This window comes from Chiloscyllium plagiosum, unplaced genomic scaffold (genome assembly GCF_037043375.1).
Source record: "Chiloscyllium plagiosum isolate Xiang-an unplaced genomic scaffold, Cpla_swu_hap1 HiC_scaffold_5, whole genome shotgun sequence".
Classification (NCBI taxonomy): Eukaryota; Metazoa; Chordata; class Chondrichthyes; order Orectolobiformes; family Hemiscylliidae; genus Chiloscyllium; species Chiloscyllium plagiosum.
In genome coordinates this window covers 94,953,635-94,966,919 of record NW_028270143.1, presented here as the reverse complement: position 1 = coordinate 94,966,919, position 13,285 = coordinate 94,953,635, and the positions used below count along the sequence as shown (strand labels likewise).

At 41.9% G+C, this 13,285-nt stretch overlaps 1 protein-coding gene across 8 annotated transcripts in view; it reads left to right on the top strand.

Moving 5' to 3' along the window:
• The window catches only part of LOC122550075 (zinc finger protein 438-like), a 269,065-nt gene that overhangs the window by 138,426 nt on the left and 117,354 nt on the right, over window positions 1-13,285 (top strand). For 7 of the 8 annotated variants that reach the window (XM_043690584.2, XM_043690588.2, XM_043690587.2 and 4 more), the window contains 2 exons: window positions 8,360-8,448; window positions 10,879-10,958. In XM_043690584.2, coding sequence (XP_043546519.2) covers window positions 8,360-8,448; window positions 10,879-10,958 — 169 coding nt within the window. Of the gene's footprint in view, window positions 1-8,359; window positions 8,449-10,878; window positions 10,959-13,285 lie in introns of those variants that run through there. The other variant, XM_043690592.2, reaches the window with a different exon arrangement.

Genomic DNA, 13,285 nt, shown 5'->3' with positions numbered 1-13,285 from the left:
GATATATGAATAGGCAGGGAATAGAGGGATATGGGCCACGTTAAGGTGAAAGGTTTTTAGTGTAGAAAAGCATCATGTGTCAGCACAGTCTTGGTGGACCAAAAGGCCTGGTCCCAGTCATTGCTCTTTGTTCTATGAGAGGCATACAGAGAGAGTAGTTTGTGAGAATCCCTTCCCATGGTAGGCATGTCTAAGACGAGAGGGCATAATTTAAGGTCAGGGGCAAGTGAGATGGAGAAGATCTGGGGAAAATGTTTTTCATCTAGAGGGTGGTAGATGCATGGAATGTGCTGCCTGAAAGGGTGTAGGGGTAAATACTCTTGCAACATTTAAGAGCCATCTGGATATGTACTTAAAATGCCAGGCAATAGTAGGCTGTACATCCAATGCAGGTAAATAGTGTTTGTCTAGTTTGATGTTTGTTGGTTAGCATAGACATCATGGGCTGAAGGGCCTGTTTCTATGCAAGAGTGACTATGAAAATCTGAGAGCTTGAGCAACGATTCTACCTGGGAGAAAGTGAGGACTGCAGATGCTAGAGACCAGAGTTGAAAAGTGTGGTGCTGGAAAAGCGCAGCAGGCCAGGCAGCATCTGAGGAGCAGGAGCATAAGCCCTTCAGCAATGAAACTGGTGTGCCAAGTGGACTAAGATAAAAGGTAAGGGAGAGGGAATTTGGGGGAGGGGCGCTGGGAATATGATAGGTGGAAGGAGGTGAGGGTGAGGGTGATAGGCTGGAGAGGGGGTGGGGGCGGAGAGGTCGGGAAGAAGATTGCAGGTCAAGAGGGCGGTGCTGAATCCGGGGGTTGGGACTGAGATAAGGTGGGGGAAGGGGAAATGAGGAAGCTGGAGAAATCTACATTCATCCTGTGTGGTTGGAGGGTTCCTCGGTAGAAGATGAGGCGCTCTTCCTCCAGGCGTCATGTGGCTAGGGTCTGGCGATGGAGAAGGCTGAACACTTTAACTCCCCCTCCCACTCCGTCAAGGACATGCAGGTCCTTGGTCTCCTCCATCGCCAGACCCTGGCCACACGGCGCCTGGAGGAAGAGCGCCTCATCTACCGCCTAGGAACCCTCCAACTACACGGGATGAATGTAGATTTCCCCAGCTTTCTCATTTCCCCTCCCCTCACCTTATCTCAGTCCCAACCCCCGGATTCAGCACCGCCCTCTTGACCAGCAATCTTCTTCCCGACCTCTCCGTCCCCCACCCCCTTTCTGGCCTATCACCCTCACCTTCACCTCCTTCCACCTATCGTATTCCCAGCACCCCCCCCTTCCCCCCACCTTTTATCTCAGCCCGCTTGGCACACTAGCCTCATTCCTGAAGAAGGGCCTATGCCCGAAACGTCAATTCTCCTGCTCCTCGGATGCTGCCTGGCCTGCTGCGCTTTTCCAGCACCACACTTTTCAACAACGATTCTACCTACTGTATTTGGTTATATTGTTTGAAGGTGGCGCTCAGTCAGTGTGTTTCATTCATGAGTGGGCATAACTGGCTGGGGCAGCATTTATTGCCCACTCTAATTGCCTCGAGGCCAATTAAGAGTCAAACACACTGCTGTCGGTCTGGAGTCAATTAAATGTCAGAATAGTGCTCACCTGAAGGCAGGTCTTTGGCTCATTGTGCCTTGATATTTCAACTAGAGCTATTTATCCTGGTAGTGTTTGTCAGTAGTAATTTGTCATTGTCCAAAACTCTCAAGGGTCGGGTGAAGAGGCAAGTCACAAGCCTACCCCATCAATAACAAGAATTGAGCCAGTGCAGTTGTGTCTGAAGGACCTTTTTCTATGCTGAATAGGTGTGAAACCTGTGTGGATTGGGAGAACTTTAAAAGTCAGCAAAGGGTTGCAAAAAACAGAATCTAAAGAGCTAAGGTTAACTATGAAAGGAACATAGCAGAAAACATAAGCACTGATATGGAAAGCTTCTATACGTATGTAAAAAAAGAGAATTGTGAAAGTAAATGTTGGCACTATGGAGGATGAAAATAGTGAGGTAATAATGGGAAACTCAGAATTGGCAGAGGGACTAAATGAATATTCCTCCTTCCAGTCCAAAAAGCAGCCCTCTATCATCACCTCTGTCTCTTACCGTCCAGTTAATTTTATATCCAATTGGCTAGCTCCCGCTAGATTCCATATGATCTAACCAATCTACCATGTGGAAACTTGTCGAATGCCTTGCTGAAGTCCATATAAACAACATGTGCTCTGCCTTCACCTATCTTCTTTCGCATCTTTCTTCCTCAAGATGCTTCCTTTTGTGGGATAGTCTCGAACAAGAGTGCATAGATATAGAGTGAGAAGAGGTAGATTCAAAAGTGGGAAGAGGAGATATTTCTCTGAGGGTTGTGAATCTGTGGAACTCACTCAACAGATTCAAGAATGAAATAGATATATTTATGATGAAAAATAGGATAGAGGGCTATGAGGAACAGGCAGGTAAATGGAGTTGAGAGCCCAAAAGGTAGCCATGATCATGTTTAATGGTGGAGCGGGCTCACAGGGCTGAATTGCTCATAATTCCTATGTTCCTATTGTCCGGCTGTGTTTTGTAGTGTATTGTAGCATGCTTTTCCAACCACAGCACAACACCTAGCCCCCACTCCTGGTGAATTGAGGTTAACAGTGAGATTCCAGAAAATGTGGATCCTTTTTCATATCTTGGAAGCCTCCAGCCATGGAGAAGTGCTGCCAGCTGTGCCTTTGCATGATTCTCGAAATCCAATGATGTGAAAGGCAGCCAACATCAGCATCATTTCCCAAAGCAACTCATGTAGCATCAAAGCTCTAATCACACAAAGTGAGCTCTGCTGGGCAGGCCAAGTAATTCTTGTGCCTGACACCAGACTCCAGAAGTAAATGCTCTACGTAGGAACTCAGATAGAACAGGAGACTCTCTAGAAAACCACCAGAAATACTAGCAATGTCCTCAAAACATCCCTGAAGAGGTAAATCATTCCAGCCAATATATGGATTCCCTGGCTAGTGACCACCCACAATGGAGGAAGTTCATTCAGAAAGGTACCAAATTCATCAAGAAATTTGATTGGAAACACATTTAAATAGAGGTTTTAGGAGCATGCAAACCTCTACGTAGCACATCTATTCAAGCTGCCACATGACACATTGCTCCCGTCTGATATAATGTTGCAGATTGGCATTGGACTTACAAGTGGGTTCAACCCCAGAATCCATTGAACCGGAGTGGAAGAAAATCATCCATGACCCCAAGGAATTCTATTGCCACTATGCAATCAAATGACTATTTCTCAAGAATTAGGTCTTAGAGTAAATGTCGTTTTGGTGCATCAATACTTAATGCACCAAAGTATTGTGCATTACTCACAGCTAACTTCCTTCCTCCCTCAGTCACCTTGAGGACGACCTTCTTCTAATAATATATCTGTATTTCTATTGTATTTTGTTCTGGGTAGTTCCACTCTCATAAAGCAAAACTTGCTGCATTGTTCACCTGTCATTTTTGAGCAGTTTGATCATTCATTCCTACTTAGCCAACATACTACATTGTTGTCCAGATCTTTAAATAGCCAATATTGAAAAAGTTTCCAATGTTTAGCCACATGGCCAATTTCAATCAGGGGTCTTTAAATTAAAATCTCAGCAAATTTGGCAGTATCTGTGGAACAAGACTCAAAGTAAATATTTTGAGTCCAAAATGACTCCTCTTCAAGAGCCTTTTAATTGTTTACTTGAGCTGTAGAAGTTCAGAACAATAATACGCTACAATATTGGCCATGGTAAGATGTGGTGAACTGAATTTGCAATGCCTTGTAACTCAATGCTAATTCTGCTGCAAGTCCTACAACTAACATCTGGAAAGGTATCACACTGGCAGGGCTTCATGAAAGAACAATTGTATCTGACTAATTTATTCGAGATTTCACAAATGTCTCAACCAGAGTGGATAGAGGGGAACCAGTGGATATATTGTATTTGGGCTTCCAGAAGGTACAAGGTACACCACAACCATTTAAAACGCAAGCTAAGAACCCACAGTATTGGCTTGGACAGAGAATTAGGTAAAAACAATGACTGTAGATGCTGGAAACCAGATTTTGGATTAGTGGTGCTGGAAGAGCACAGCAGTTCAGGCAGCATCTGAGGAGCAGCAAAATCGACGTTTCGGTCAAATGCCCTTCATCATGGGCTTGAAACAACAAGGAAGGTTAAAGGGTTCTTTTTCATGGTGGCAACCCATGACAAGCAGAGTTCCACAGTAATTAGTTTTGGGACTGCAACTGTTTACAACATATGTTAATAGCTTGGAGGAAGGAAGAATGTACTGTTGCCAAATTTGCAGATAACTCAAACATTGGTGGAAATGCAAGTTGTGAGGGAGATACAGCCGGTTTACAGAACAATATTAATAGGTTAAGTAAGTAGGCAAAAAGTTGGCAAATGGAATATCATGTCGAAAAATGTGAAGTTTTTCATTTTGGAAGGAAGAGCAAAAGAACAGAATATTACTTAAAAGGGAAAAAAAAAAGCAGAAAGCTGCAACACCAAAGGGACTTAGGGTAAATCTTGAGTGTATAAGTAGTCGGGAGCACTGGTGTTGAGGATTATGGCGGAAGAGGTGTCGCCTATTCTTACAGATTGCGGCCTATGTGTCAGGAAGTCAAGAATTTAGTTAGAGAGGTAGGAACCAAGACGTAGATCTTGGAGTTTCGAAATGAGTTTGCTTGAAATTGTGGTGTTGAAGGCGGAACTCTAGTCAATAAGTACAAGCCTGACATAGGTTTTCTTGTTATCCAGATGTTTCAGGGATGAGTGTTGGGCCTGGGAGATAGCGTCTGATGTGGAACTGTTGTGCCAGTAGGCGAATTGCGATGGATCAAGGCAATTTGATAGGCTGGAATTGATGTGAGCCACTGGGCAGTAGTCATTGAGGCATGCTGCACGAATTTTCTTTGGCAATGGGATGATGGTGGTCCTCTTGAAGCAAGAAGGGACTTCAAATTGTAGTAAGGAAAGATTCAAGATGTCTGCAAGTACTCCCACTGGCTGGTCTGCACAGGGACTGATTGCAAGGCAGGGGACTTCATCGCACCAGTAACTTTCCGTGGGTTCACTCTCAAGAAAGCCCATCTAATGTCTGCGGTGGTGACTTTGGAGTCAGATGCATCTGAGGCTGTTGAGATAGGTGACATTGTTTCACTGACCTTCTGTTCAAAGCAAGCATATAATGAATCGAGCTCTGGTATGGATATACTGTTGCCGGCGATTCTGTTCGACTTCGCTTTGTAGCCTGTTATGCCATGTAAGCCTTGTCACAAATGACGGATGTCAGTGTGGTTAGTCTGGTTCTCAAGCTTAGTTTGATATTGCCTCTGGTCTTACAAAGATTGTGTCTGGTTGCCAGATTTGTACGCCTCAGATCTGGATTTCAATAGAGAATGGATCTCCCGGTCATCCATGGTTTCTGGTTGGGGAACGTTCAGGTTAACTTCTTTGGCACAGAGTCTTCTACACACTAATGAAGTATGTAACGGCAGTGGCCTACGTGCATAGGTTGGTCATCGAGTTCTTGAACACTGACTCTAAACAGTACTGTAGAAGCCCTTCCATTGCCTCCGACCATCCTCTGCACTACTTTCTGTACTGAGTCCTTATGCTTCGACCCAGGAGGAGGAGGAGGAGGAGCACAGCATTGTGTTCTGATTTTCCAGAATGTAGATGGGGGATGGAGCGGAAGGCGTCTTTGTTAGTATTGCAATGATTAAGGATGTTTGGGCCTTGTTGGGACAGGAGACATGTTGGTGATAGTTTGCTGCCACGTTCTTGAGGTTGGCCTGGTTGAAGTCATCGGCAATGATGAACAAGAACTCTATTCTGTCTCGAGAAAGTTTGTTTGTAGTGTTGTATACTTCATCAAGTGCATTCTTCATTTTGCATGGGGTGGTATTCCACAGTGTAAATGTCAGTGTCCTCACACTTAAGTAGCAGTTAGTTTGACAGGGACATTGTGAATATCTTGGCATGCAGGCCTTTTAAGTTCAGAAACCTACTGCACTCTGTGTTAGGAGCTGGATAAAATAATCATTCTGAGTAATTAAAAACAGACTTTCCTTGAAAAGTAAATTTCTGTTCATGTGGATGGCAATATTTTGGGGCTCAATTACCTGGAATTCAATTAACCGAATTTGGCATGATGCGAGCAAGATCATAAAGTCCCGATGTGTGACTAACTGTTATCCAGCATCGATTATCTGACATTCGATTAACTGAATGAATTACTTCCCACTCATGTCCTTCGGATAATCGAGGTTCCTGTGTAGTTATTTAGATTTGTTTCCGTTCGAATCATTACCACAATATGCAGTTTTAAAAGAGACTGATAAAGACCTTTAAGTCAATTCCTTTTCTTTTCTTTTTAAAGGATGTGCCTAACAAGCCACCCAGAGTCTGGGGACATCCTATAGATTGCATTATAAAGTTCTGTGTTTCTGTGTGAGTTATTGTCTCGCTATGTTTAAAATTGAATGCTGAGGATCAATGGTACTTTAAATCTGAACTACTCCAGAAAGACTATCAACAACAAGCCCACTATCAGTGAAGTTATTGCTTTTTGTCAAGTCTGGTATCCTTGGGTACCAGAGATCCATCAAGACATTATATCAAGACCTGTCTGGATGCTTGTGATTGAGGTGAATAGGATTTGGTATCTTTCCCAGATATGAAGTGCAGCTCAATAGTTCAGAAGCAGCTGGGGTGTTTTGATCATGTTATGTGCTCATTACTAGAGCTGTTTTCCTTGAAAAACCTTATTTTGAAGAAATTGTTTGAAAGATAAACTCTAAACCTAATATTACATAACAATAATCCAATTAGTAGTCACAATACCCTGAGGTGTATTGGAAGCCAAGCCACCGAGGATTGTACTGCACCAGTAGAGACAACTTGCTTTTGCAGTTTGTTTATCTAATTAACTTTTAATGTATGGAATAAAATAAACAGGGTACTCATGGGGTAAAGCTTTATCCTGTGAATTTGAATGAGCAACTAAACAAATCTCAGGCCTCAGCTAATCTGATCTGAGGTGTTTCAGGTTGGTAGCTTTATTTCAGATGGCATGATATGATGCATTTGGGAACAGCAGAGTCTGGCTTGGGGTGATGCGGACATTATTGAAATATTCATCGTTCCTTCTGTGAGAAATTTGAATTTAATTGGCAATACTTGTAAACTCTCTTGCTAGGAATTCTGGAGTAAATTAGATTAGATTACTTAGTGTGGAAACAGGCCCTTCAGCCCAACAAGTCCACACCGACCCACCGAAGCGCAACGCACCCAGACCCATTCCCTTACATTTACCCCTTCACCTAACACTACGGGCAATTTAGCTAACCTGCACATCTATGGACTGTGGGAGGAAACCGGAGCACCCGGAGGAAACCCACGCAGAGAATGTGCAAACTCCACACAGAGAATGTGCAAACTCCACACAGAGAATGTGCAAACTCCACACAGTCGCCTGAGACGGGAATTGAACCCGGGTCTCTGGCGCTGTGAGGCAGCAGTGCTAACCACTGTGCCACCGTGCCACCCACAATTAGTTCACGAATGTTTCTCAGACTCTTCTCCTTGTTCCTCTCCTCTAATTCCTTTGGAGCTATTTAATTGTCTTCTGCATGCTCTTGGAAGTGGAAAGCAACCAGAAGCAAAAATCTTAATTGTGTTTCTCCTTGTTAATCTTTGGAGTTGAGGCCAGTTATAAGACCTTACCGTCAGCTTGGGTGAATTGAGATAATTCAACGAAGAACAGGAACCAAGCCACAACCTGCTGCTTGTCTCTGTTATTCAGCTACTCACTGGATTATTTGGGGATCTTGTGGCACATACTTTAGATCGAGACATGTTCTTACTCATCCGTGGTAAATACCTTAAAATCTTCTCTTGCTCAGTCATTGTCGAACCATCTCGTAATTCACAAAAAAAATTACTTGGGGGGTGCAGGCTCTAATTCTGTTTTGGAAGATTGATGCTCATTGGATTATTGACCAAGAAGTTTAAAAGGATAAGCAAAAATTCTTGACCGGGCACATATGTGGGAAAATTGTTCCACCGAGTAATTTTGGCTTAAAGGAACATAGGATGTGGACAGTGAAGAAGTTATGTAGAAGTTAGAAATTTGGCATCAGCTATAAATTTTCACTTCAGTTGGTAAAAGGTTTGATTACACAAAGCAGTTTTATCATGATCAGAAGAGCTTTAATTAGAGACAAAGCATCCTCTTTATTCATGAACTTGTATCTACTTAGATCTTTGGTTGTTGAAATAATGTGACATTTGCTCATTTTCTAATGATATCTGAATTCTTGAACTGTTATTACAGCCAAAGGACAAATAACAATGAGTGAAGATCCAAATGGCTATGCTAAAGAAATTGATGAAGAGTATGTAAAGAAAGAACAAGTTTTTCAGGTAAACTAAGAAATAAATTGATTCAATTTTGTGATCTATTTAGTTTTTCCTATGATATTTAGTGCATTTTGTTTTCTTATTAGCCTCTACACAGAAAAGGGTACCACTGAACTTGATTGTAATAAAATTGAAACATTTTCTCCACATTATAATCGTAAGCTGGTAGTCTTTAAAGAAATAATTCTTAGACTGTGGGTGTCATTCCTATCTGCATCTATGATTTGCCCATACTGAGCTCTCAGCCTTCTAGCTCACCATGTGAGAGCTGGAATGAAACCCCTGCTCTTTTTAAACAAAAACAAATTAAGAGGAAGGAACTTGATTTTGTGAAAATAAAACTCAGCGGTCTGGTATCATCTGTTGAAAGAGAAATGGAATTAACATTAAAGTCCAATATGAAAGTGTCATTTCAGAAGAGAAGTTCACTGGGATTTGAAACATGAACTCTGTTTCCTCTAGACAGTTACTGCAGATATGCTGCGTTTCTCCTGCATCTTGTTTTTTTTTGTTTCAGATCTCTCACTTTTGTTTTACTCATGTTTCAAGGTTGTACTCCAGCCTGCCAAATAGTCCCTGTTCAGTTACAATACTTGCATATAGAAAACTATGTAGGTGTGGAAAAACAACCTGCAACCATAACCTGTAGTCCAGAACAATCCACCAGTATGCATTTGCAAAGACTGTACTGTGGAGACAGCTTATGGACTTGAAGAGTTGATAATGTGTGAGTCATGGTTCATATGTGAGGAGCAGCATGTGGTGGTTGTACTGGTGACGCAGTGCCCTAATGGTCAGAGGATGAGTTTATTTCCTCCTGCAAAGCCAAGATCTTAAACCACCACGGAACTCTGCAGATCAAATTATTCTGCACTGTCTGGCTAGTTAGTGCAGAGGAATTTCCTTACTGTTAAGTTTTGGAATCAGTCTCCAAACTAAGGACTGTTATAGCACAACTCAATTCGAAACTGTTGTAAAACTCCTCTGACACGGTTTATGTAGAGTGGAAATACCTCTAATGAATCCATGTGCAATTGTTTTAAAGACATTTTACTTCAGTCAAAAGAGGCTGTTTTGATTGGATTCAACATTTGGGATTGTATTGAGAAAACTTGAAGCGGGGTTCATTGGCTTTGTTGCTATCCAGAAGATAGACATCCTGAAGGATTGCCAACAAGTGTGGCATGGCTAGAAAAGCACCCATGTCCCTCCACTTTAGTATAGTTGCTCATCGTTGCTGTAAAAGTGAATTTCTTTTTGTTACCCGTCATGGTTTCGGCATTCATTTTAAACTGACTGCTCAACTTTGTACACATTTTAACTAGAGCCTTACCAGTGTTTTGCCTTGATTTTGACCTATCCCATTGTATTTCAGCATGTTGAAAAATGTAATGACAAAGAAAATATTGATCGCGTTACTTGCTTCCAAACTGTTTGCTCTGTTGATAGCGTTTCCTCTCAGATACAAAGTCAGAAGTCACACCATACCAGGTTATAGTCCAATAGATTTATTTGAAATCACAATCTTTCAGAGCGCTGCTCCTTCGTCAGGTGAAGTCAGGCACTTCACCTAATGAAGGAGCAGCACTCTGAAAGCTTGTGATTTCAAATAAATCTATCGGACCATAATCTGGTATGGTGTGACTCCTGGCCTTGTCCACTCCAATCCAACACCTCCACATCTCAAATTCAAAGCATCGGTGATCTCAACTCTATTGTTGGGTAATTTATGTTGACATTTTGGTGCAGTATGATGGACTTGCTGCACTGATGGAGGTTCTGTTCTTCACCTGAGACTATCTCAGATCCTGTCTTTTGTAATTGGTGATCCTTACTGAGGTTAAAAGTATCGCACAATACTTGAAGTTAAGCCAGCCATTTCGGCAAATGTGATTAACATTATCTTATCCAGCAAAACCAAAATCCGGTTAACAGATTATTTATCTCATTGTTGTTTGTGGGATCTTGCTTTGTGTAAAATTGCTGCTATGTTTATCTACCACAGTGACAATCATCGCACTTCAACAAGGCGTTGCTCTCAATTTTTTATTAGCATGTGTGTCTGCCTGCTTAACCCCTCTCCATTCCTGTCCCCTCTGACTCTGGTCAAATAATATTGAATCAAAAAAGGCAAAATGTCAGAATTGGGACAACTTTATTCCTTGATAAGGAAAAGCTAGGAGGGGCTGGTGGCATCATTTGATTTACTAATTACTTGAAAGCAGTGTATTAAATTTGTGCTGCTGTTCTGCCTGGAATTTGTTCAGCTCATGATTGCCGTAAAGGACTCTATTCAAAGCTCTGACCCTTTTTTCTACCACTTTGTAATGTAGCATAACTGTAATTTAACACCTGCCCACTACCCCACTCCCCAGAAAGAATTGTATTGTGAAAATGAATTCATTTTTAACATTATTTATCTTCCTGATGTAGGATGAAAAACATGAAGATGAAATGAGAGAAGATACCATAACCACATTTGACCAAGCAACAAGCCTTCAAAATGAGACCAAGTTTGTACTATGCACTATTAAACTGTTCATAGAATACAGAGAAAAAATCCATGAATATTCATTTGGTATTTATTTTCTGTTTCATGCACATTTGACTTCCTCAGTATGTAAAAAGTAAGAGAATAGTGGCCACAACATGACCTCCCAACTCCTGTACTCAATACTCTGACCAATAAAGGGAAGCATACCAAACGCCGCCTTCACTATCCTATTTACCTGCGACTCCACTTTCAAGGAGCTATGAACCTGCACTCCAAGGTCTCTTTGTTCAGCAACACTCCCTAGGACCTTACCATTAAGTGTATAAGTCCTGCTAAGATTTGCTTTCCCAAAATGCAGCACCTCGCAATTTATCTGAATTACACTACATCTGCCATTTCTCAGCCCATTGGCCCATCTGGTCCAGATCCTGTTGTAATCTGAGGTAACCCTCATCACTGTCTACTATACCTCGAATTTTGGTGTCATCTGCAAACTTACTAACTGTACCTTTTATGCTCGCATCTAAATCATTTATATAAATGACAAAAAGTAGAGGGCCCAGCACCAATCCTTGCGGCACTCCACTAGTCACAGGCCTCCAGTCTGAAAAACAACTCTCCTCCGCTACCACCCTCTGTCTTCTACCTTTGAGCCAGTTCTGTATCCAAATGGCTAGTTCGCCCTGTATTCCATGAGATCTAACCTTGCTAATCAGTCTCCCATGGGGAACCTTGTCGAACGCCTTACTGAAGTCCATATAGATCACATCTACTGCTCTGCCCTCATCAATCTTCTTTGTGACTTCTTCAAAAAGCTCAACCAATTTTGTGGGACATGATTTCCCACGCTCAAAGCCATATTGACTATCCCGAATCAGTCCTTGCCTTTCCAAATACATATACATCCTGTCCCTCAGGATTCCCTCCATCAACTTGCCCACCACCGAGGTCAGGCTCACCGGTCTATAGTTCCCTGACTTGTCTTTACCGCCCTTCTTAAACAGTGGTACCACGTTTGCCAACCTCCAGTCTTCCGGCACCTCACCTGTGACTATCGATCTTATAAATATCTCAGCGAGAGGCCCAGCAATCACTTCTCTAGCTTCCCACAGAGTTCTAGGGTACACCTGATCAGGTCCTGGGGATTTATCCGTTTAACCGTTTCAAGGCATCCAAGACTTCCTCCTCTGTCATCTGGACATTTTGCAATTTGTCACCATCTATTTCCCTACAGTCTATATCTTCCATATCCTCTTCCACAGTAAATACTGATGCAAAATACTAATTTAGTATCTCCCCCATTTTCTGCGGCTCCACACAAAGGCCGCCTTGCTGATCTTTGAGGGGCCCTATTCTCTCCCTAGTTACCCTTTTGTCCTTAATATATTTGTAAAAACCCTTTGGATTCTCCTTTATTCTATTTGCCAAAGCTATCTCATGTCACCGTTTTGCCCTCCTGATTTCCCTCTTAAGTATACTCCTACTTTCTTTCTCCTCTTCTAAGGATTCACTCGATCTATTCTGTTTATACCTGACATATGCTTGCTTCTTTTTCTTAACCAAACCCTCAATTTCTTTAGTAATGCATTCCCTATACCTACCAGCCTTCCCTTGCACCCTGACAGGAATATACTTTCTCTGGATTCAAAAGATGTCTATTTTTGATGCTCATATGATAACGTGAGTTTAATAATTGTAAACCTTGTATTTGTAGAAACCTTGTAAAACATTGTATGAAAGGAAACCAGCAGAAAACATAAACACTGATACCAAAACCTCCTTTAAGTATGTAAAAAGTAAGAGAATAGTGAAAGTAAATGTTGGCCTTTTAGAGGACGAAAATGGCGAGATAGTAATGGGAAACTCAGAAATGACAGAGGCATTAAGCCAATATTTTGTCTCTATTTTCACAGTGAAAGATAATTTCTTCCCAAAAACTGCAGTTAGTACAGAGAAACTTGGTGAAATAACTATAACTAGGATGTAGTTATTAAGTAAACTGATGGGATTAAAGATAGATAAGTCCCTGGGGCCTGATGGCTAACACCCTAGGGTATTAAAGGAAGTGGCAGCAGAGATAGTGGATGCATTAGTTATGATTTTTCAAAGTTCCCTGGATTCTGCAAAAGTACCAGTGGATTGGAAACATGCTAACGTGATGCCCTTATTTAAAAAAGGGCAGAGGCAATAGTGGCAAAATACAGACCAGTTAGTTTGACCTTTGTAGTGGAGAAGTTGCTTCAGTCTGTCATAAAGGAGGAGATAACTGAACATTTGGAAAAACAAAGCTGAATTCACCAGTGCCAGCATGGTTTCGTGAAGAGCAAGTCATGATTGACAAACTTG